The sequence below is a fragment of the Chlorocebus sabaeus genome, chromosome 26 (assembly GCF_047675955.1).
Source record: "Chlorocebus sabaeus isolate Y175 chromosome 26, mChlSab1.0.hap1, whole genome shotgun sequence".
Classification (NCBI taxonomy): Eukaryota; Metazoa; Chordata; class Mammalia; order Primates; family Cercopithecidae; genus Chlorocebus; species Chlorocebus sabaeus.
This window is the reverse complement of record NC_132929.1, coordinates 16,595,496-16,619,053: the sequence shown is the minus strand read 5'-3', so window position 1 is coordinate 16,619,053 and position 23,558 is coordinate 16,595,496. Positions and strand designations below refer to the sequence as shown.

The 23,558-nt window shown below is 49.5% G+C and overlaps 1 protein-coding gene across 1 annotated transcript in view; it reads left to right on the top strand.

Moving 5' to 3' along the window:
• The window catches only part of DNAJC17 (DnaJ heat shock protein family (Hsp40) member C17), a 44,633-nt gene that overhangs the window by 16,347 nt on the left and 4,728 nt on the right, over positions 1-23,558 (top strand). Inside the window, exons 2-10 of the mRNA XM_008017007.3 lie at positions 15,501-15,570; positions 15,911-15,969; positions 16,204-16,291; positions 19,517-19,602; positions 19,848-19,944; positions 20,535-20,578; positions 21,019-21,096; positions 21,684-21,764; positions 22,283-22,393. Of these exons, the coding sequence (XP_008015198.2) occupies positions 15,501-15,570; positions 15,911-15,969; positions 16,204-16,291; positions 19,517-19,602; positions 19,848-19,944; positions 20,535-20,578; positions 21,019-21,096; positions 21,684-21,764; positions 22,283-22,393 (714 nt within the window). The remainder of the gene's footprint in view (positions 1-15,500; positions 15,571-15,910; positions 15,970-16,203; positions 16,292-19,516; positions 19,603-19,847; positions 19,945-20,534; positions 20,579-21,018; positions 21,097-21,683; positions 21,765-22,282; positions 22,394-23,558) is intronic.

The following is a 23,558-nucleotide window of genomic DNA, read 5'->3' as shown; positions in this document are numbered from 1 at the left end:
GATCTCAAACTCCTGACCTCAAGTGATCCACCCGCCTCAGCCTCCCAAAGTGTGTGTATCACAGGCGTGAGCCACTGCGCCCGGCCCACACCTGAATTTTCTACTCCTCTTTCAGAACTTTTTCCATGACCCACACTTCAGGAGCAGTTAGATCTACAGGAGACGGGTCTGTGGGCCCCAGAGAGTCTCACAACCCCATCTGTGACACAGAGATTTTACCTGCCTGGGACTTGGGTAAACCCAGCAGGTAGTAAGCTGCTCTGAACAGCTTAAGGAATTATGTTAAGATTTGTGTTAAAACTACCATAGCACAGTTTCCATTTCAGTTAAGTTAGTGGCATTCAAAATGTTTTCCATTTGCATAACATTTTCCCTATTTTTGCTGTTCCTGAGTATTGTTATTCAGTTATTTTCACTAAATTAACTAATTTCTTTCTTTTTTTTTTTATTTTTGAGACGGAGTCTCACTCTGTCGCCCAGGCTGGAGTCCAGTGGTGCAATCTCGGCTCACTGCAAGCTCCGCCTCCCAGGTTCACGCCATTCTCCTGCCTCAGCCTCCTGAAATCAACTAATTTCTTTTTACTATACAAATTTGTTTATAAAGGAAACAATGCATTAAGGGAAGACAGAAAGGAATGAGATGTAGGAAGTACCAGGGCCCAGAGGGAAGGAGTTCTACCCCCCGGGAAAGGGCAGAGACTGGGCAGAGAAAGTGGCTCTGGGGCTAGAGACCCAGGCCTCTAGGGGTTGGGAGTGACAGCAGGCAGTGGAAAGATGTTTCTGGCAGATCTGGGCAGTGAGAATCTACAACCTGAGAGAAGAAGGTCGGAAAGGCTCTGAGCCTAATATAGTGGTGGTTAGGATAAGGTTAAAAGGGAGGAGGTGGGCCAGAGAGCAGGGTGGCATCTGAGGAGGAGAAAGAGGGCTGTAGACTGAGCTTCAGGTGGGCTGGTCTGGGGAAGTGGACTGAGGAGGGCAGGACAGGAGGGAGTACTGTGGGGGAGTGAAGGAATGGGGACCTGGAGATGAGAGCCAGGGGGATGGGAGGAGTGACCTCAGGATGGACTGAGGAACCAGAGCCCAAAGAGGGTACAAGTACCATCATTTGGCGAGAAGCAGGCCAGGCTCCGTGTGTTGCCCCAGGTGTTCCAGGTGGCACAGGCCCCTGTTCTGAGACTGAACCATAGGCCATGGTTATCAACCTGAGAGGGATGTCAGTGTGAGGCCCAGGTTCTCTGGTATCACCTTGGTATCACCAGCAGGCCCGTGTTTTAGGAGCATTGAGCTGAGGGGCTGTCTGCGGTTGGCCGGCTCTCTGCTTGTGCCAAGCCTTCGGAGCAGCCCACAAGTTGTATGGTGCCCAGACATTTGGGGATTTCTTTGTAGTGCTGTCCCAACAGGGGTCACAGGCTCTAAGGAATGAAAGGATCAATCTTTCAGGCAGAGGGGACTTTTATTTTTATTTATTTCTGTTTATTTAAAGAGATGGATCTCACTGTGTTGCCCAGGCTGGCATGCCATGGCATGATGACAGCTCACTGCAGCCTCAAACTCCTGGACTCAAATAATCCTTCCCAGCCCCCCATGTAGCTGGGACTCCAGGTGCATGCCACCACGCCTGGCTCATTTTTAAATTTTTTGTAGAGGTGCGGTTCGCTTTGTTGCCCGTTCTGGTCTTGAACTCCTAGCTTCAAGTGATCCTCTTGCTTTGGCCTCCCAAAATGTTAGGATTATAGGCATCAGCCACGATGCCTAGCCAGAGGGGACTTTTAGACAGGTGCCCAGAGCTCTGTGGTTTGCTTCCTGCATGTGACATCAGGCAGTCACATACCTCTGGGGTTCCTGCCAGAGGAACCCCAGAGGGGATGGGGAGGCCTCTGCCTCGCCAGGCTTGGGGAGATGTAGCTGCCCCAGCTGTTATCACTCACTGTCCCTGCGACTGGAACTGGGCCTGGCAATGGGTTTCCAGCTGATTCACCCGAGATTCTTCGTCCATTCAGTGCTTGTTGTCACATAGAGCTGCCTCCCTCTGTGTCCTCCTTATCTAAGTCTAACCTCTCAGCCTGGGCCTCGTTACTTGTACCACCTACTTACCTGGCTCCAAGTTTTGTTATAAGAAAGGACAGCAACCTTTAAAAAAATAATGATCCTTCTTTGTAGGGCACCTTTCTTTTAAGTTAACGATAGCTATTTTCTATTTATTGGATCCCTTAGCACTTTGCTTTTTGGGTGAGTCAGGAGTTCCTTCCCCCCTCAAGAGGTGGAACTGGAGGCAGGTGGATGTCAGAGGCCCTGCTGTGTGCCTGCGGCAAAGCCCAGTGGAGGTGGCTAGCGACCCAGCTCCCAGCCCCCCTCTCCTGCTCTGGGTTCAGGTTGCTGAAAGTGGTAGAACCGGATGGAGCTTCCGGGGAAGGGCTGGGTAACTGCCAATTTATTATTCATTGTCTGATGTGGGCAGTGCGGGGATAACCTTTAGTTCCCACTGTGGTTATCCTGGCAGTCTGCTTTAGTAATTCCTTCCCTTTCCCAGACTTGGTTTTTTAAGAGGAGGTGTTAGCAGGGACGAGGAGAAATTGTGAAATAGTGGTCAGATCTCCTAGGATCTGGATGGCACCTACTTCCTTCTGCTCCTCAGTGGGTCTGAAGTAATTGACATAGTTGAGGTTTCCGATTGTGTTTTGGTTGAGAACAAATGAATGTTTGCCGATTCATGCAACAGATATGTATTGTGTGCCTGCTGAGTTCCAGGTGCTGTTCACTGTTCTGAACCCTGGGGAGAAGCAGAACTCCCTGCCTCCTAAGTACATCCACTTTATTTGTAAGGGGAACCCCATACCTTCCTAAACCCTTATGCTCTCATTTAAGGTACAGTTATAACCAGCTTCTCTGTTTCTCCAGACCGTACTAGAAAAGAAGCAGCAGATGAGCAGCACTTCTAGGGAAGGGCTGGCATCTGGCCATCTAGTAGAGGCCAACTAAGGAAGTAATAGGAAAACTATTAAAAGAGTAGATTTTGAAATCCTCACCACCTAGGGAAGCAAATGAAAAGCCTGACGCTGCTCTCCATAGAGCGTGTCATACTATTCAGTAGTTTATGTTCTGGATGATGATCCTGAGACATCAAAGACAGATTCAACTCAACCAGTCTAGGATGGAAAAAGGGTGGTAGACAGTGAGGTTTTTAGAAAGACATCAGGAGAAAGACCACGTTTCTGCAAATTGGAGTTTGAAGTCCTCGCGGAGCTTACATTTATCTGAGATCTTCGTCCTTCTGGGGCTGGGCCTTGGAAAGAGCTTGTCCTCTGAAAAGCCATGATCTGGACGGGGAACTTTGGGTTGGAAACATTTGAACTGTCACCTGGATGCTTTGTGAAATCTCAGAAATGCAAGTGTCTCTAAGCGCTAGAGAGACCAGGTGATTTAGGGGAAACTTATGGGTAAAGAAGGAAAGCCGCAAATGAAGGCTCTAGGAGCTTTCCGCACCTTGCTGGGGCCGCTTCAGCTCTGCCTAAGTGATCCCAGCACCTGCAGACACAGTTTCTTTCTTTCTTTTTTTAGAGATGGTGTCTTGCTATGTTGCCCAGGGTGGTCTCAAACTCCTGAGCTCAAGTGATCCTCCTGCCTCAGCCTCCCAAAATGCTGGGATTACAGGCATGAGCCACTGGACCTGGGCCGGACTCAGTTTCTGCAGGAGCTTCTGACCTGGGATTCCTGGGTTTCAGCAGTCCTGTCTATCCTGTATCATGAGGAGTAAGATTTTAGAGGATGGCCCCTCTATTTCCTGTTCTTCTGAAAGTTCCTCTCCTTCCCAACTTTAGGATAGTTATAAAAAATATTGTTGCACATTTTTACCCTGAATCTAGCCTTTGGAGCTGTTCATAAGGTAGGATTATTTAATAATAAACAATACTGAGAACGGAAGCTTTTTCAAAGACCTGCTTTAGGAGAGTTGTGTTTACATGGTGAGAAATTCTTCAGGCAGCAGTCAACTCCAGGAGGGCTGGGCAAAGCTGGGAATCTAGTTTGTAGCACAAAGCACCAAATTCTAGGCCAACCGGTTCAAAGTCAAAACTGGTCTTCCAGGCTAAAACCAAGGGATGGGCCCTGCCCAGGGCAGGTTTAGCAGTTAAATATAGTAATAACTAGTTAATCAAGACAGACATACCTGACCAACATTCTTAGGTCAGCTGGGTTTTGATTCAAGGCCACGCTGGAAAATCTCAGGCTACCTACCCATCTCTTTTGCCCCTTGAATGAGAGTATTTCAGAGACCCTGGGAGTTAACCCAGGATTGAATTTTAGATCTACCCCCCAGCAGACTCAAATCCAGCCATGTCCACCTAGAGAATTCAAATGGAGTTGACCTGTATCCACTGTGGACCAGGGTCCATTCCTGAATTCCTGTCCATTTGGCATCCTGCTGGCGTGGTGTCACAGTTTACCCTCTTCCAGAAGTAGAGGAGAGAAAGGTTTGGGAACTTGTAGGAAGCTCATAGTTTTTGTCAGGTTCTTACACAGATCATTTTCTTTCCAGCAGCCCTGCCTGTAGGGTTTATTCTTCTCACTTTGATGTTGAAGCCCCTAAGGCTGTGTGAGCTTCAGTAATTTGCCCAAGGTCATGCTATTAGTATGTAGAAGATTCCGAATTTGAAAATACATCTGTCAGACTCCGGAACTTGCCCACTTTTAGTGAACCGTGCTGCCTCCTAGCTTAGAATTGTAGAAAGAAGCTAAACAATTTTGTTTTTGTTTCTTACCAGTCTTTTCTTGTATCACTTGGAAAGTGATACAAGCTTATAGAAAGTAAGTATCAGCTGTAACCCTTTCTTTCAGCTGTTTATAAGGTAGGATTATTTAATAATAAATAATACTGAGACCAGAAGCTTTTTCAGGGATATCCCTTTTCTTTCAGAGATGTTGTTGTTGTTGTTGTTGTTGTTGTTGTGTTGTTGTTATGGACTTTCGCTCTTCCCTCCCAGGCTGGAGTGCATTGGTGCAATCCCAGCTCACTGCAACCTCCGCCTATTGGGTTCAAGGGAGTGCCCTGCCTCAGCCTTCCGAGTAGCTGGGATTACAGGCTTCCGCCACCATGCCCAGCTAATTTTTGTATTTTTAGTAGCGACGGGGTTTCACCATGTTGGCCAAGCTGGTCTCGAACCCCTGACCTCAGGTGATCTGCCCGCCTCGGCCTCCCAAAGTGCTAGGATTACAGGTGTGAGCCAACACATCCAGCCCAGAGATTTTTTTTTTTTTTTTGAGACGGAGTCTTGCTCTGTTGCCCAGGCTGGAGTACAGTGGCCGGATCTCAGCTCACTGCAAGCTCCGCCTCCGGGGTTCACGCCATTCTCCTGCCTCAGCCTCCCGAGTAGCTGGGACTACAGGCGCCCGCTACCTCGCCTGGCTAGTTTTTTTTTTTTTGTATTTTGAGATGGGGTTTCACCGTGTTAGCCAGGATGGTCTCGATCTTCTGACCTCGTGATCCACCCGTCTCGGCCTCCCAAAGTGCTGGGATTACAGACTTGAGCCACCGCGCCCGGCCGAGATATTTTTATATTTGTGTATTTCTGTCTGGTGGGGATGAAAGTCCTAGCCTCCATGTTTGGGCTTATCTGACACCACTCTGGCAGAGGTTTGGGGTGGCAAGAGTGGAAGTCTGTGCTCTCTACCTGGCCTTTGATGGCGTGGGTGGGGTGGTGGCCACTGTTTTTTCTGTGGTAATTGACTGGAGTAGAATATAGAATAGTTCTTGCCTAAAGTAATGTTTCTATGGCTTTTCATTGAATGGATTTTTGGTATCATAATTAACCCTTATGTCATAGTTTCCTAATTTGTAAAATGAGGAGGATACTAATTTCTTTTCTTTTTTTTTTTTTTTTTGAGACGGAGTCTGGCTCTGTCGCCCAGGCTGGCGTGCAGTGGCCGGATCTCAGCTCACTGCAAATTCCGCCTCCCGGGTTTACGCCATTCTCCTGCCTCAGCCTCCCGAGTAGCTGGGACTACATGTGCCCGCCATATCGCCCGGCTAATTTTTTGTATTTTTAGTAGAGTCGGGGTTTCACCGTGTTAGCCAGGATGGTCTCGATCTCCTGACCTCGTGATCCGCCCGTCTTGGCCTCCCAAAGTGCTGGGATTACAGACTTGAGCCACAGCGCCCAGCCAGAGGATACTAATTTCTACCTCATAGGGGCTTTAAGAGTTAAATAAGTTAATATACGTAAAGCACTTCAAATAGAGCTTGCCATATGGCAAGCAGTGTGTAAGTGCTAGCTGCTATTTTTGTTGTTTTGGAATTTAAATGATTCCTGACTTTTCTCTGTTATGACTAATGGTATAAATGAACAGCAGCGTTTATAGATATTATATGAATTTCTAAGTATTTCTTTAGAATAAACTCTTACAGGGGCCTTGCTATCAAAGGGTCGGCTTTTCAGAGCTTCCTGATACACACTGTCAGATTACATTCCAGAACCCTCGTGTCAGTGTACACATTCACCACAGCGCCACTAACATGCCATTTTTATTTTATTTTATTTATTTATTTTTGAGAGGGAGTTTTGCTCTTGTTGCCCAGGCTGGAGTGCAGTGGTGTGATCTTGGCTCACTGCAACTTCTGCCTCCTGGGTTCAATCGATTCTCCTGCCTCGGCCTCCTGAGTAACTGGGAGTGCAGGCATGCGCCACCATGCCCAGCTAATTTAGTATTTTTAGTAGAGACTGGGTTTCTCCATGTTGGTCAGGCTGGTCTCGAACTCCTGACCTCAGGTGATCCACCCACCTCAGCCTCCCAAAGTGCTGGGATTACAGGCGTGAGCCACCACGCCCGGCCTTAACTTGCCATTTAGCTGTTGACTGACAGGTGAAAAATGGGTTTTAATGTTTGAGGCTGAACATTTTTCATGTTATTAACCATTCATATTCGTTTGTGACTTCTCTCTTCATGTTCCTTCTCTATTTTCTTGTTTTGTTTGTTTTTTCCTGAGGACTCTGTATGCATTCTTTATGTAGTCAAGACTGTGTTGTCTGTCATATTTCATGCAGATTCTTCCCTCAGTTTTCATGTACCTTGTCTTTTAATTTTATCTATGATTTTATTATTATTTTTTGAGACGGAGTCTTGCTCTGTTGCCCAGGCTGGAGTGCAATGGCGCAATCTCGGCTCACTGCAACCTCTGCTTCCCTGGTTCAAGCCATTCTCCTGCCTCATCCTCCCAAGTAGCTGGGACTACAGGCATGTGCCACCATGCCCAGCTAAGTTTTGTATTTTTAGTAGAGATGGGGTTTCACCATGTTGGCCAGGTGGGTCTCGGAACTCCTGACCTCAGGTGATCTGCCTGCCTCGGCCTCCCAGAATGCTGGGATTACAGGTGTGAGCCACCGCAGCCAGCCTGTCTATGATTTTTGACTTTGAGAAATTTGAAAAGTTTTCACTATCAGATCCACTCGTATTGTGTGTGTGCGTGCGCACGTGCACGTGTGTGATTTGTTCGCTTTTATGCTCAGGAATTTCTTCTGGGAAAGGCTGTAAGCAGTTTAATAGTCCCATTACTTTCTTTTCTTTTCATTTTTTAATTTTTTTTTTTTAATTAGTAGTTTGCTCTATCTGGAATTATTTGTGTGTGTTTTTTTTTGTTGTTGTTGTTGTTGTTGTTTTGAGACTGGGTGTCTCGCTCTGCTGCCCAGGCTGGAGTGCAGTGGTCTAACCACAGCTCCCTGCAGCCTTGAACTCCTGGGCTCAAGTAATCCTTTGCCTCAGCCTCCCGAGTAGCTGGGATGACAGGTGTATACCACCACGTCCAGCTAATTTAAAAAAAATTTTTGTACAGACGGCATCTCGTATGTTGCCCAGGCTGGTCTTGAACTCCTGGGCTCAAGCGATCCCCCCGTCTCAGCTTTCCAAAGTGCTGGGATTATAGGTGTGAACCACTGTATCTGGCCTGGAAATTATTTTGGTATGTGGTTTAAGATGAAGATGTAACTTTTTTTCACTTAGTGTAATATATTATAATAGTATCTTTTGCCACATACTTACTACAGTTTGTTTTTTGGCTTTGCCTATGTTCCATTTATCTTGTTTGCTGCTTTTGTGCTTTATGATATATTCTCTCTTTTTTGGTGGGGGACAGAGTCTTGCTGTGTCTACCAGGCTGGAGCACAGTGACTTCAACATGTCTCGCTGCAGCCTCGATTCCCCCCTGGGCTCAAGGGATCCTCCCACTTTACTCTCTCACGTAGTTGGGACTACAGGTGTGCACCACCACATCACAAAAAATTAATTTTAAATTGTAAAGATGAGGTGTACCTATGTTGCCCAGGCTGGTCTCAAACTCCTAGACTCAAGTGATCCACCCACCTCAGCCTCCTGAAGTGCTAGGATTACAGGTGTGAGCCACCATACCTGGCCTATGATACATTCTCATAGCAAACAGAAAACACTGAGGTACAAGTTATTTGGGCTTGGAGACCCCCCCCATTAAACCTCCTTACTCATCCATCCTGGTTTATTACAGTTGAACTCGGGAAGCTCTCCCCGTCTGGCCTGCTCAGAATGAGCACCCTGCAGCATTCCCTTCCAGTTGTTCTATTGCGTTTTTGAATCACACGTAAACCTCAGTGTATTTTCAGTATCATACTCAAGTTAACTTTATCCTTTTTTTTTTTGAGACGGAGTCTCGCTCTGTCGCCCAGGCTGGAGTGCAGTGGTGCAATCTCGGCTCACTGCAAGCTCCGCCTCCTGGGTTCACGCCATTCTCCTGCCTCAGCCTCCCGAGTAGCTGGGACTACAGGCGCCTGCCACTGCACCCGGGTAATTTTTTGTATTTTTGGTAGAGATGGGTTTTCACCGTGTTAGCCAGGATGGTCTCGATCGCCTGACCTTGTGATCTGCCCGCCTCGGCCTCCCAAAGTGCTGGGATTACAGGCGTGAGCCACCGTGCCCGGCCAACTTTATCATTTTTAAATCCGTTTTCTCCTCTTCCTGGGCCTGGTTTGCATTTCTTTGCCTGTATGTATCCTACCCCTATTCCCCAGCATTTCTTTATCCCAGGTCTGTACATTGAAATCAGTTTGTACACATTGTTCTTTTCCTACAGTTTTCTTCTATTAATTTTTTTTTTTTTTAAAGACAGCTTCTTGTTCTGTCTCCCAGGCTGGAGTGCAGTGGTGAGATCATGGCTCACTGCAGCTTCAAACTCCTGGCCTCAAGTGATCCTCCCACTTCAGCTTCTTGAACTGCATGCCACTAAACCCAGCTCATTTTTAAATGTTTTGTGGAGATGGGGTCGCACTATGTTCCCCAGGTTGGCCTTGAACTTCCAGGCTCAAGCAGTCCTCCCGCCTTGGCCTCCCAAAGTGCTGGGACTATAGGCACGCGCCACTGCACCTGGCCCTATGACATTTTTTGGTTGAAGTTTTTTAATTAACCAAAATGTCCTTTGACAAAAAAATCTATTTTTTATTTCCATGTTTTATTGCAAACATGTCTTTTTTCATGTTCTTTTCTGTTCTCAGTACCTTTTCCTCCTTAAAGCAGAACTTTCTGTTTCTCCTCTGAGTTGGTCTGGAGAAGTCTAAACTCCTATACCCTCTGTTTTGAAGGCTCTTTCAGGCTGTCTGCCTGGAGAACTACTTACCTTTCCAGACCCAGCTCAGATACTGCCTCCTCCGGGAAGCCTTCAGAGCTAAATTAGTTGCTACCTTCTCTGTGTTCCCATTCTTATGGACCACTCTTAGGCATCTCACACATTGTAATTGGAACCGATTGCTTTCCCTGGCATCCTCTTTGCTAAACAGTATCTTTCATCAGTGTCAGAGAACATGCCTGATTATTCTCCGTATTCCCCATCTCCCAATCAGAACCTGCATATCCTAGATCTCCATCAGTGAACACACAAGGTGGGGTCAGTGCAGTGCTGCACCGAGGGGCTCTCGGAGAGCTCTTTAGGGACCTTACTTCTCTCCCTGCTAATAACTAGCCAGTATATGAGACTGGCAGTGTTTCCCTAAAGGACCTGAAAATACAGAATATTCAGCTCTGTATACTTTCAAAAGGTGGTTTGGAAGCTGAGGCACACGCCAGGCCATTGAGGGAATGGCGGTCTAGGATACATCAAATTGATTGGGGCAGTCGTGTTTTGTTGTAAACGTTGGGAGTGTGGGAGGCTGGAAGGGCCAGGGGTAGGATGGGGTTCACCCAGGTGGGGAGTGAGAGAACCTTGTTACAGTTGTCACTAGGCGCATCAGATAAAATCTGATGAGACTCTTAAAGACACTTAACTTTTTTTTTTTTTCCAATCAGCTTCTTCAAGTTGCTTATTAAAGGAACACATTCTGGAAAGAGAATTGACAAGGAAGCAAATTAATACGTAGATTAATTTATCATTATTACATAATTATTTTTCAGTTTGAATAATTTTATTTTCCTATTACAGTGAAAAACCAAACTTCCAATACTCAATATAAATTATGAAACACAAAACAATATTTATCATTTCCTTAGAATAAAATTCAGAAAGCATTCTCTCAAAAAAAAGAAAGAAAACGAAGGAGATGCCACTGCTGGACACCCCTTCTGTCTTGCTTTCTTACTGCTCCTTCTTCTTCTTCTTCTTCTTTTTTTTGAGATAGAATTTTACTTTTGTCGCCCAGGCTGGAGTGCAGGGGCGCAATCCCGGCTCACTGTAGCCTCTGCCTCCCAGATTCCTGCCTCAGCCTCCCTAGTAGCTGGGACTACAGGCGTGTGCCACCACACCCAGCTAATTTTTGTATTTTTGGTAGAGACAGGGTTTTACCACGTTGGCCAGGCTGATCTCGAATTCCTGACCTCAAGTGATCGGCCCTCCTCGGCCTCCCAAAGTGCTGGGATTACAGGCATGAGCCACCACACCCAGCCTGCTCCTCCTTCTTCACACTCACTCCTACTCCCTCTCTCAGATTTACAAAAAGGAACATACAAACCATTTTATTTATTTATTTATTTTTAGACAGAGCCTTACTCTGTCACCCAGGCTGGAGTGCAGTGACATAATCCCAGCTCACTATAGCCTCTGCCTCCCGGATTCAAGTGATTCTTCTGCCTCAGCTTCCCAAGTAGCTGGGATTACAAGCGTGCGCCACCACTCCCAGCTAATTTTTATATTTTTAGTAGATACAGGGTTTCACCATGTTGGCCAGGCTGGTCTCAAACTCCAGACCTCAAGTGATCCACCCACCTCGGCCTCCCAAATCAATGGGATTACAGGCATGAGCCACGCGCGCCCAGCCTACCCCACTTTGAAAGAGCCCCATGATACAAAATAAAACATCTTCCACAAAACCCGCCTACATCCCTGGGGCAAGGCTACTACTCCTAGTCCTGAGGAAGTTCATCTTGAAGGTAGAGTTGCAGGTGATGCCACAGATACTGGGACATGGACCACCTCCCCCTCCCTTCCTCTCACCCATCCCAGAGAGAGGGTGGAGATAGGATCAGAGAGGAGGGGCCCAGAGGCTAGGAACAAACACCCAACAGACTCCTATCAGTGTGTGTAGGTGCTTTTATGTGTGGGAATGAACCTTGATGTCAGAGGGCTGGGGACATTGAGAAAGAACATCTTTATAATACTTTTGGTATTGTTTTACTTGTTGAAAAAAAGCAAACAAAGGGCCCTGAAATATAAAAAATGTTCAGTAAAGGAATGAGGCTGGGGGCACAATAAAGCAGGCAAAGAGAGCAAAAGAGAAAAGACGAATGATAAGCGACCTAAAAAGTAAAGATGACACTGTCTTAAGCTAGCACCTCCTTTCCCTTAATATTGTTCTTTTTTGTAGTGAAAACAGAGCTAGGGAGGGAGGGTTAGGGTGGGAAGTGAGCAGGCAGGGCAGGTGTGCTTCAGTGGGCGATTGGGAAGGCGGGCGGCACGTCTACACCCTCCCTGCCCAGCGCCTGTCCTGGGTGGTTCCTGCTGCCTCCAGTGCAGTCCAGTCGGGAGAACCAAACAGCTTGGGTTGCCCTGGCAGGTGCCCTGACTGTGGCCCAGCAGGTGGCAGCACACCCCCGGAGGTCCTGGGCCTGTGGCTGCCTCGTGGACTTAGGAGTTGCCCAGCAGGTGTTCACCTGGTGGATGCTGGCTGCTTACCTCTGAAAGGCCTTAGGTAGCACACTTGGGCATAGAAGCGTTTCTTGCATCCATCTTGGAAGCTTAGAAATCCAATCTGCTTAGCTCTTCCTCCAGGAGGTTTGAGCAGCAGGTAACACACCGAGCAGAAGGGACAAAGCAAAGGCCTTGGAGGCAGAGGGCGGATTCTGGGGTTGTGTACCCTGTCTTCACTTACAACAGCTATTAGGTAACACACGAAAGAGAATCTTGGTAGCTGTGTTTATTTTTACTTATGTAAGAAATATTGGGGTTTCTTTCTATTTATTTAAGACAGAGGGTCGGCCGGGCGCGGTGGCTCAAGCCTGTAATCCCAGCACTTTGGGAGGCTGAGACGGGCGGATCACGAGGTCAGGAGATCGAGACCATCCTGGCTAACACGGTGAAACCCCGTCTCTACTAAAAAATACAAAAAACTAGCCGGGCGAGGTGGCGGGCGCCTGTAGTCCCAGCTACTCGGGAGGCTGAGGCAGGAGAATGGCGTAAACCCGGGAGGCGGAGCTTGCAGTGAGCTGAGATCCGGCCACTGCACCCCAGCCTGGGCGACAGAGCCAGACTCCGTCTCAAAAAAAAAAAAAAAAAAAAAAAAGACAGAGGGTCTTGCTCTGTCACCCAGGCTGGAGTGCAGTGGCATCATCATAGCTCACTGCAGCCTCAAAATCCTTGGCTGAGGTGATCCTCCCACCTCAGCCTCCTTAGTAGCTGGTATTAGAGGCACGCACCACTATGCCCAGCTTATTTTTTTATTTTAATTTAATTAAAAAAAAATTTTTTTTTTTTGAGACAAGGTCTCACTCTGTCACCTAGGCTGAAGTGCAGTGGTGTGAACATGCTCACTACAGCTTCATCCTCCCAGGTTCCAGTGAGCCTCCCACCTCAGCCTCCTGAGTAGGGGGACAAAGGCACATCACACCTGGCTCATGTTTAAAAAATTTTTGTAGTGATGAGGTCTTGCCATGTTGCCCAGGCTGGGCTGGAACTCCTGGGCTCAAGCGATCCTCTCGCCTCAGCCCCCTGAGTAGCTGGGACTGCATGCATGCACCAGCACACCTGACAAAAAAAATTTTTTTTTTTTTAAACAGAGTCTCGCTCGCCCAGGCTGGAGTGCAATGGCATGATCTCAGCTCACTGCAGCCTCTGCCTCCCAGGTTCAAGCAATTCTCCTGCCTCAGCCTCCTGAGTAGCTGGGACTACAGGCACATGCTACCACGCCCAGCTGATTTTTTGTATTTTTAGTAGAGACTGGGTTTCACCGTGTTAGCCAGAATGGTCTTGATCTCCTGACCTCGTGATCCTCCCTCCTTGGCCTCTCAGAGTGCTGGGATTACAGGCATGAGCCACCGCGCCTGGCTGATTTTTTATTTTTAGCAGCGATGAGGTCTTACTATATTGCTCAGGCTGGTCTTACACTCCTGAGCTTAAGCAATCCTCCCACCTCAGCTTCCCAAAGTGCTGGGATTACAGGTGTGAGCCACTGCACCCAGGCCATTTGTTTGTTTTAAACTCAAAAGTTTTTTTTTTTTTGAGACACAGTCTTGCTCTATCGCCCAGGCTGGAGTGCAGCGGTGCGATCTCTGCTCACTGCAACCTCTTCCTCCCAGGTTCACACCATTCTCCTGCCTAAGCTTCCTGTGTAGCTGGGACTACAGGCGCCCAGCACCATGACCGGCTAATTTTGTATTTTTAGTAGAGACAGGGTTTCACTGTGTTAGCCAGGATGGTCTCGATCTCCTGACCTCATGATCCACCCATCTGGGCCTCCCAAAGTGCTGGGATTACAGGCTTGAGCCACTGTACCCAGCCTAAATGCAAAAGTTTATAATAAGATCTATGTCAGAACATGGATACCTCTGTCTATTATAATCTTTTATTTAAAAAAAAATTTTAATAAGCGTAGCAAATTCCTGAACAAACTTTTTTAAATTTATTTTTTATTATTTTTTTGAGACAGGGTCTTCCTCTGTCGCTCAGGCTGGAGTACAATGGCATGATCTCGGCTCACTGCAACGTCTGCCTCTGGGGCTTAAGTGAGTCTTCTGCCTCAGTCTCCTGAGCAGCTGGGTCTACAGGTGCACGCCACCATGCCCAGCTTATTTTTGTGTTTTTAGTAGAGACAGGGTTTTGCCATGTTGGCCAGGCTGGTCTTGAACTCCTGACCTCAAGTGATCCGCCCACCTCAGCCTCCCAAAGTGCCAGGATTACAGGCATGAGCCACTATGTCTGGCCAATCGTAATCTTTTTTTTTTTTGAGACGGAGTCTCACTGTGTCGCCCAGGCTGGAGTGTAGTGGCACAATCTTGGTTCACTGCAGCCTCTGCCTCCCCCATGAATCAAGCTATTCTCCTGCCTCAGCCTCTCAAGTAGCTGGAATTACAGGCGAATATGCCATCACACCCAGCTAATTTTTGTGTTTTTAGTAGAGACCAGGTTTCGCCATGTTGGCCAGGCTGGTCTCCAACTCCTGACCTCAAGTGATCCACCCGCCTCGGCCTCCCAGAGTGTTATGATTACAGGCATGAGCCGCCACGCCTGGCCTCAATCATAATCTTTTATTTTATTTGAGACAGAATCTTGCTCTGTCGCCAGGCCGGAGTGTAGTGGTGTGATTTCGGCTCACTGCAACCTCTGCCTCCTGGGTTCAAGCGATTCTCCTGCCTCAGCCTCCCGAGTAGCTGGGATTACAGGTGCCTGCTAGTACATCCAGCGAATTTCTGTATTTTTAGTAGAGACGGGGTTTCACTATGTTAGGCTGGTCTCGAACTCCTGACCTCAGGTGATCCGTCCACCTCAGCCTCCCAAAGTGCTGGGATTATGGGCGTGAGCCACCGTGCCTGGCCAATCATAATCTTTTAAATGAATCTCCCTGTTGATGGGGATCTTGGCTGGCTAGTATCAACAGTGTTGTAGAGAGCATCCTTGTATTTTTATTTTGCCATACTTCTACAAGTCCAGATTCCTAGGACTGGGTTAAAGGGAAAGAACATTTTAAATTTTGATGGCTGAATTTTCCTCCAGATAGGTTGCCGCAGTTTATAGGCCCACCAAGAATGTGTAGAGTACCTGTCTGCGAGTGGCTGTAGAGAAAGCAGGGTACGGTGCTCCTGCCTGTTCCAGCAGCCCGTGGACATCTGCAGTGGTGAGACTGAGCACTTGGCAGGAAGTGGGCCCAGCTCCTAGGCTGGGCGACAGTGGCTCGCTCCCTCCATGGCCTTGGCCTCCTTCATTGCAAGTCTCCCTGGTGGCTAGGAAGTGGGCGCCAGCAGCTTCTCTTTTAGGTGTGTGTGGGATTCCCCTTACCCATTGAGCAAGGTTTTCCTGTTTGTCCCTGGGATGAGAGTGAATGACAGTGTCTTCTGTCTGACTCTTCCAGGTAAAGAAGGCATATAGGCAGAAAGCCCTCTCCTGCCACCCAGACAAAAATCCAGATAATCCAAGAGCAGGTGAGACTCTTCTGAGGGCATGGGGAGAAAGAGAGCCACTCACCCAGGCATTGTGTTTCCTGATGTAAGCTCTGCACGTGAGTGCTGTGGGGTGTAGGCACACACAGCCTGGCTCCAGGTAGTGGGTCCCAGGGCTTCCCTTCATGTTAGGGGTGTCTGGTCAGTTGCTGATGTGCTCACCCCTCCTTATTGGTCTGTCATCTGCTGATGTCGGCTTTTCTGCCATCCTGTGGCTTTTTTTAAGTGTTTTTTGTTTGTTTGTTTGTTTTTTTGAGGGAGCACACCATCACAAAGTCTTAACTTTATTTTTCTTCTCTCTCTTTTTGATCCTTATGTTTAGCTGAACTCTTCCACCAGCTTTCTCAGGCCTTGGAGGTGCTGACTGATGCTGCAGCAAGGGTAAGCATAGCCTCCTTCATCGGAATCGTCCCCCTTGATTAGAGACTACTGCTGCCCCTCAACCTCAGTCCTCTGCCCTTTGCCATGTGGCACAGTCCTTGCTGTCTCAGCCCAGGAGACCCAGTCACCAGGCTGCCACTCTGATGGCCCTTGGGCTAGGGGCCTGGCAGATTGCTGGGGCTCTGTCTTTACTCTCCGGCTGACCCTCTGCCCTGTGCCCCTTTCTCCTGCCAGGCTGCATATGACAAGGTCAGGAAAGCCAAGAAGCAGGCAGCAGAGAGGACCCAGAAACTAGATGAGAAAAGGAAGAAAGTGAAGCTTGGTAGGTGCCATCGTAGTGCTCGGTGGCCTATGGTTTCCTGTGGCCATTTTCATTCATCTCCCTCACCTGAAGCTTCACTTCCAGCAACTCATCTCAAAGCCTTTTGGCTCAGGCTCTGGGCAAAATGCTGTTCTTAGAGGTTGGTTCCTAAAGACACTCTTAGGAGTAATAATGAGGTTTAATATTAGCTAAGCATTGTGACAAATGCCTTATTGTCCCTTTAATTGTCATAACTGTACAAGGAAGTGTGGGTACTAAACCTTTTTTAAAAACATGGTTTTTTGGGGCCGGGCGCGGTGGCTCACGCCTGTAATCCCAGCACTTTGGGAGGCCGAGGCGGGTGGATCACAAGGTCAGGAGATCGAGACCAATCTGGCTATCACGGTGAAACCCCGGCTCTACTAAAAAAATACAAAAAAAATTAGCTGGGCGCCGTGGCAGGCGCCTGTAATCCCGGCTACTCGGGAGGCTGAGGCAGGAGAATGGCGTGAACCCGGGAGGCGGAGCTTGCAGTGAGCCGAGATCACGCCACTGCACTCCAGCCTGGGCGACAGAGCGAGACTCCGTCTCAAAAAAAAAAAAAAAAAACACGGTTTTTTGAGACAGGGTCTTACCCTGTCACCTAGGCTGGAGAGCAGTGGCACGATCTCAGCTCACTGCAACCCCCACCCCCTGGGTTCAAGTGATTCTGGTTCCTCAGCCTCCCCAGTAGTGGGACTACAGACGTGTACCACCATGCCCAGCTAATTTTGTTCAATTTTTGTGGAGATGGAGTTTCACAATGTTGGCCAGGCTGGTCTTAAACTCTTGGCCTCAAGCTATCCACCTCAGCCTCCCAAAGTGCTGGGATTACAACTGTGCGCTGCCGCACCTGGCCTCTGAAGCCATTTTTTACAGGCAAAGGAGCTAAGGCACCAAAAGTTTAAGAGCTTGCCGGAGCTGGGATTTAAACTTATCCAGGGTGAGTAAAATTGGTGCTTGTGGCCGGGCGCGGTGGCTCACACCTGTAATCGCAGCACTTTGGGAGACCGAGGCGGGTGGATCACGAGGTCAGGAGTTCAAGACCAGCCTGGCCAAGATGGTAAAACTCCTTCTCTACTAAAAAACAAAAATTAGCTGGGTGTGGTGGCGGGCGCCTGTAATCCCAGCTGCTCGAGAAGCTGAGGCAGAGAATTGCTTTGTACCCGGGAGGCAGAGGTTGCAGTGAGCCGAGATCACGCTGCTGCACTGTAGCCTGAGCAACAGAGCAAGACTCCATCTCAAAAAACAAACAAACAAACACACAAACAAAAAACTGGTGCTTGTATTCACCATTTCTGGCTGAATCTTTCTTTTTTCATTTTTTAATAGAGAAACGGGGTTTTGTACTGTCACCCAGGCTAGGGTGGCACCATTATGGCTCACTGAAGCCTCAAACTCCTGGGCTCAAGCAGTTCTTCTTTCTCAGCCTCCTGAGTACCTGGGACTACAGGTGCAAGCCACTGTGCCTGGCTGGGTCTTTTAATTTGTTCTAAACCCAATTCCTACCCAGAGTTTTCACTTTGAGAAGCTCCCTCAGAAGGATTCAAAGAGGTCCAGGCTTTCTCTTCTCTAATAGCTTTATTGAGGTATTCTTTGTATATCATAACATCAACCCATTTCAAGTGTACACTTCAATGATTTTTCGTAAATTTACCAAATGATGCAACTCTGACTATAAATCAGATTTGGAACATTTTCATCAACCCAATAAGATTGGTACAAGCATTTTTTTTTTTTTTCTCACTTAAAAAAACATCACTGGTTATAGCAGCATGGTCTAAGCACTTTTTTTTTTTTTTGAGACAGTCTCCCTCTGTCGCCCAGGCTAGAGTGCAGTGGCACAATCTTGGCTCACTGCAAGCTCCGCCTCCCAGGTTCACGCCATTCTCCTGCCTCAGTCTCCCGAGTAGCTGGGACTACAGACGCCCGCCACCACGCCCGGCTAATTTTTTGTATTTTTAGTAGAGATGGGGTTTCACCGTGTTAACCAGGATGGTCTCGATCTGCTGACCTCGTGATCCACCCGCCTTGGCTTCCCAAAGTGCTGGGATTACAGGCGTGAACCACAGCGCTCGGCCTTTTTTTTTTTTTTGAAATGGAGTTTCGCTCTTGTTGCCCAGGCTGGAGTGCAGTGGCACGATCTCGGCTCACTTCAACCTCTGCCTCTTGAGTTCAAGCGATTCTCCTACCTTAGCCTCCTGAGTAGCTGGGACTAAATTGCGTTCCACCACACCCAGCTAATTTTTGTATTTTTAGTAGAGATGGGGTTTTGCCACATTGGCTAGGCCGGTCTTGAACTCCTGACTTCAGGTGATCTACCCCCCTCGGCCTTCCAAAGTGCTATGATTACAGGCGTGAGCCACTGTGCCTGGCCCAGTCCAAGCATTCTTTACTTAAGTTTTCTCCTTTTCCTCTTGCTCTTCAACATCCGTATATTTTAATGTGTGCATATAGCGTCCCAATATCCATTTCTCTATTTAAAAAAAAAAGCAAGTGCTGGGAGACTCCATCTCAAAAAAAAAAAAAAAAGAGAGAGAAAAGGAGATTCTACGTAAGTAAAGTGCACAAACTTCCCTGGCCTAAGAGAAGGGTTTCTCACAGCAGCTGGCCTGGCACATGGTTGCAAGCAGGTTTCCCTTGGAAGGTAATGAGCTCACATAGTCTGGGACCCGGGGTGATGCCCTAACGCTCTGCCCATCCCTGTAGCCAGGTCCACAGTGAGGCTTGGTAAATGTGAGCTGAGGTGGGAGCTAAAGGGGACAGTGAGAACTTGAGCTCAGTGTGTGAAAAGAATCAAAGCCAAAGCAAGGCCAGAGGTCAAGCTGTAGTGCCAAACCACAGGAATCAAACCCAACAGCTCCACCCATTGGCACCCCTGACACATGGCCCTGGGCTGACACATGGCCCTGGGCTGCTGACATAAGCACCACCTACACCCTGTTCACTACAGAGAACCAGCTTGGTCAGTGTGAGCTGTTTTTAACTTTTCCAGACCCCTGGCCACTCTGCTAGACCCCATACTTCTGTGCTGTGATTTTTCTCAATGGAAATTGACTCGGGGGCTTGGGCATGGAGGGAGGGGGCAGAGTTATTGTATGGTCTCATCATGGTTGAGATTTGAGGAGGCAGCCAGAGCTGAGGTGGGCCGAGGCCACGTGGAAACTGAGCAGACCAGCAGTTCGGTCATTCAACCCTTGTGCCTAGACCTGGAGGCCCGGGAGCGGCAGGCCCAGGCCCAGGAGAGTGAGGAGGAAGAGGAGAGCCGGAGCACCAGGACACTAGAGCAAGAGGTGAGCACTCAGAGACACTGGCCAGAGGGCCACCTGCAGGAGGAGGCGGGGAGGATGGACTTGGTGGTCGCCATGGCTGGAGAGGGCATGCTCTTTGCACCTTCAGTGGGAGCTGGGTGCTCTGTCCCACCCACAGGTTGCTGAGCCCTAGCTTGCAGGTGGAAGCTCCCAGGGACTTTTTACAAGGTGAGCCAGCCTGGAATTGGACCTGCACAGAATTGTCACCCCCACCCCCTGCTCTGCAGATCGAACGCCTGAGAGAAGAGGGTTCCCGGCAGCTGGAGGAACAGCAGAGGCTGATCCGGGAGCAGATACGCCAGGAGCATGACCACAGGTTGAGAGGTGCAGGTCCATCACCCCGCCTATCTCCCCTCCAAGGCAGCTCCAGACTGCTCAGAGTGGCCATGCTGGCTGCTCGGTGAAGCTGCTGTGGAGGCTTCTACCTGCTGGGACCCTGGGGTCACCCCATAGTACCTTACTCTGACACATGCAGATCCCCTCTTCCTCTCAGTTCTCTGGGGCCTATTTGCTTTTTACTCTGCCTGAGATCTCCTGGCCACATTTGTCTTAGTCCCAAGCAGAGCTGGCCCTGTTTTGGGGCAGATCACCACAGGGAGGGACCCTGGGACACTTTGTTTCTGTAGAACCTCATGGTCTGTCTCTGCCTCCTGCCCCTAGAAGGTGTTCCTAGCTCTCCATTCAGACAGTGCTGACAGGTGGCCTTGAGGAGGCAGCTGGGTAGACCACCCTGGGGTGGCAGCTTTTCTGGGGATGGGCATCTACTTTTCCCATCAGGCCCTCACCAGAGCTGGGCAGGTATTGGGCACCCCTTGGTCAGGAGTGACCTTTTCCAGACCCTTCTGGCTCTGGGCTGCATCTCCTTTGGGAGACTCTGACATATTCTACTTTTCTTCTTTTCCCAATATTTCTAGGAAAGGCAGAAAATACTGAAGGCCAAGGAACCCCCAAACTAAAGGTGAGCCTGGGCAGGGTCTGTGGGCCGCCTCACACTCACCACCTCCTCTCAGCAGGAATAGGTGCTTCCTGTGGCTCGAGGGTTTCTGGTGGGGCCACTGGATCTGCATGGAGCCAGCACCATTACCACCTCCCTCCATGTTCCAGCCGCCTGGAGACCAGAGCTTGCCACGAAAGGCTGCTTTTAGCCATGATCACAGGGCGAGCATTCCCTAGAAGCCCTCTCAGGAGAGGGTCTTCCTGGGCGGGAAGCGTCCCTGGGGTGAGCAGGCCATCCTGCCTACAAGTTCCCACGGGGACAATGTTTCTGCTGGCACTCCCTAGATTGCAGGAGCCTTGGGGACTTGGAGGGTGGGAGGATGTCTGCTCAGACTGTCAAGCTGTCGTGGGGTGAGGTACTGTTCAGCCAAGAGTCGGTGTTTCATGAGTCTGTCTTTTCAGCTAAAATGGAAGTGCAAGAAGGAGGATGAGTCAAAAAGTGGCTACTCCAAAGACGTCCTCCTACGGCTTTTGCAAAAGGTCTGCCCTGTTGACGTCCAGTCTTTCCTATCGTCTCAGTCCACATCTCAGCCCACACCCTAGGCCTCTGCTCTCAACGCCTGAACTTCCCTTAACATATCTACCTGCTTTTTTTTTTTTTCCTGTCTTATAGACCATGGGATGACCTAAAGACTTCTCCCCAGGCTACAGCCCTCCTTTCACTTGTGTGGCCATGTGCTCCCTTCCAGCCCTCCGTCCTTTGCTACCTCAGTCTAACCCATACCCTTAGAAGCAAAGAGCTTGGCTGAGTGGGTTGGGAGGGATGAGGTGGGTATCGGGCACAAAAACTTTTCACCACGTTCAACCAGCGAGGACGCTGTGCATGAAATATGTCAGTCTAAGTCACCAGGGCTTTGCTCATCATTCCTTTGCTGCTCTGTGTTCCTAGAAAAAAATTTCTTTCCTATCTCTCATCTCACTTCACTAAGATAAGTAGGTGGGGCAAGAAGTTATCTCCCAACTGAAAAAGGCCCATGGACTTCAAGGTAGCCCAGGCTTGTCTCTGGCATGACCTGGGCCATCCTGAAGGCCAAGTCATGCTCATGAGGACCCCTTTGTCCCCACAGTATGGCGAGGTTCTCAACCTGGTGCTTTCCAGTAAGAAGCCAGGCACTGCTGTGGTGGAGTTTGCAACTGTCAAGGCGGCGGTGAGTGCTGCATGAGGCTTGGGGGGCCCTCGTGGCCCTGTCATTCTGGGGCAGGGACCCAATTCTGTGGGCCCTCTGAGTTAGGTGGGCCACACTCCTGGGGAATCTCCGGGCCAGCTTAGAGCCAAGGCTCTTCCCAGGGGCCCCTGACTCCTGGAAATAGAGGCACCATGTGTAAAGGGATGGATGGGGGGTGCTCTGGGGAGAAAGGAGAGCACAGACTTGACTCTGCTCCCTGCTGGTGGCTTCACACCCTCCACCTGCACCCCTCGGGGCTGTGAGCCCCGGCACTGCCTTTTCACCCTTTGTGCTCCTCACCACCCCACATCAGAAAGCTCCCCCCAACCCCCTCTCCCGCAGGAAAGGCCAAAGTGTTAACGCCCGTCACTTGAAGACTGCTGAGGTTGGCATCTCTGCTTAGAGGGCTAGAACGCTGGTTCTGTTCTCACTGGGGGTAGAGACAGCCTCTTTATAGCTGACTCGATGGATGGGACAGGACTAGATGCTGTGTTTGGCAGGAGCTGGCTGTCCAGAATGAAGTTGGCCTGGTGGATAACCCTCTGAAGATTTCCTGGTTGGAGGGACAGCCCCAGGGTGCCGTGGGCTGCAGCCACTCAGGACTGTCAAAGGTGAGGAGTCAGGCCTCGCCCGGCTGAACACTCAGGTCTCGGAGCTCTTCCTCCTACCTGGGCTCCTCTCAGGCTCTTTCCTCCCAAATTCAGGTCTTGGGTCCTACAGTGAGCTTGGCAGGTCCACCAACCCAGGCAAAAGGGGCTATGATTTCACCTTGACCCCTTTTCCTCTCTGAGGGCCAAAGAGGCCCCACCCACACTGTATTCTTAGACCTTGCTTTCTCTCCGTATCTGGTCTCCTGTTGGGACTCTCCTTCTCACCAAAGGGATCTTCCTGACCCTCAGGTTGCTTGGTTGTGGTGCGTGAAGCATTTGGAGCTTAGACGACCCAGTGCTGCAGAGAAGGGGCAGGTGACTAGGGCAGCCACTTCCTTCCCAGCACTTCAGTTTTCCGGGTGTGTCCCTGGCTGCCCCAGACAGGGACCAACTGTCAAGAGGCAATGTCTCCTCTTAGAAGTAACCCTGGCAGGCTGGGTACAGTGGCTTACGCCTGTAATCCCAGCTCTTTGGGAGGCCGAGGGGGGTGGATCACCTGAGGTCAGGAGTTCAAGACCAGCCTGACCAACATAGTGAAACCCCATCTCTACAAAAACACAAAAATCAGCTGGGCATGTTGGTGCACATCTGTAATCCCAGCTACTCAGGAGGCTGAGGCAGGAGAATTGCTTTAACCTGGGAGGCGGAGCTTGCAGTGAGCCGAGATCGCGCCACTGCACTCCAGCCTGGGCAATGGAGCGAGACTCCATCTCAGAAAAAAAAAGTAACTTTGGCTACCCTGCTGACACGGAGTGCTGCCTGCCCAGAGTCTGGGTGCCCTGCCTGAGGTGAAGCGTAGACCTTCCAGCTTGTGTGTAACCTCCGACCCACAACCATGGCCCTGGTGGCTTTTGGCCTGGATACAAAGGCTGGGGCTTTGGGGCTCCTGGCCACACCTGTCCCCACCTTGGTTGAACAGATTGCTTTGGGGGCAAGATCTAGCAACCTGGTTCTCCCCTTCTCTGCAGTGGCCTAGGGCCTGGCTGGTGTGTCCATAGCCCCTTGGCAGGCTGGCAGGAGGCTGCTCATTACCTTACCCACGCCAGCCTGCTGCCCTGCCTGCCCCTCCACTTGACGGGGGTGACTGGAAAGCAGCTTTCTGCAAGTATGTCCCAGATCCTGGATG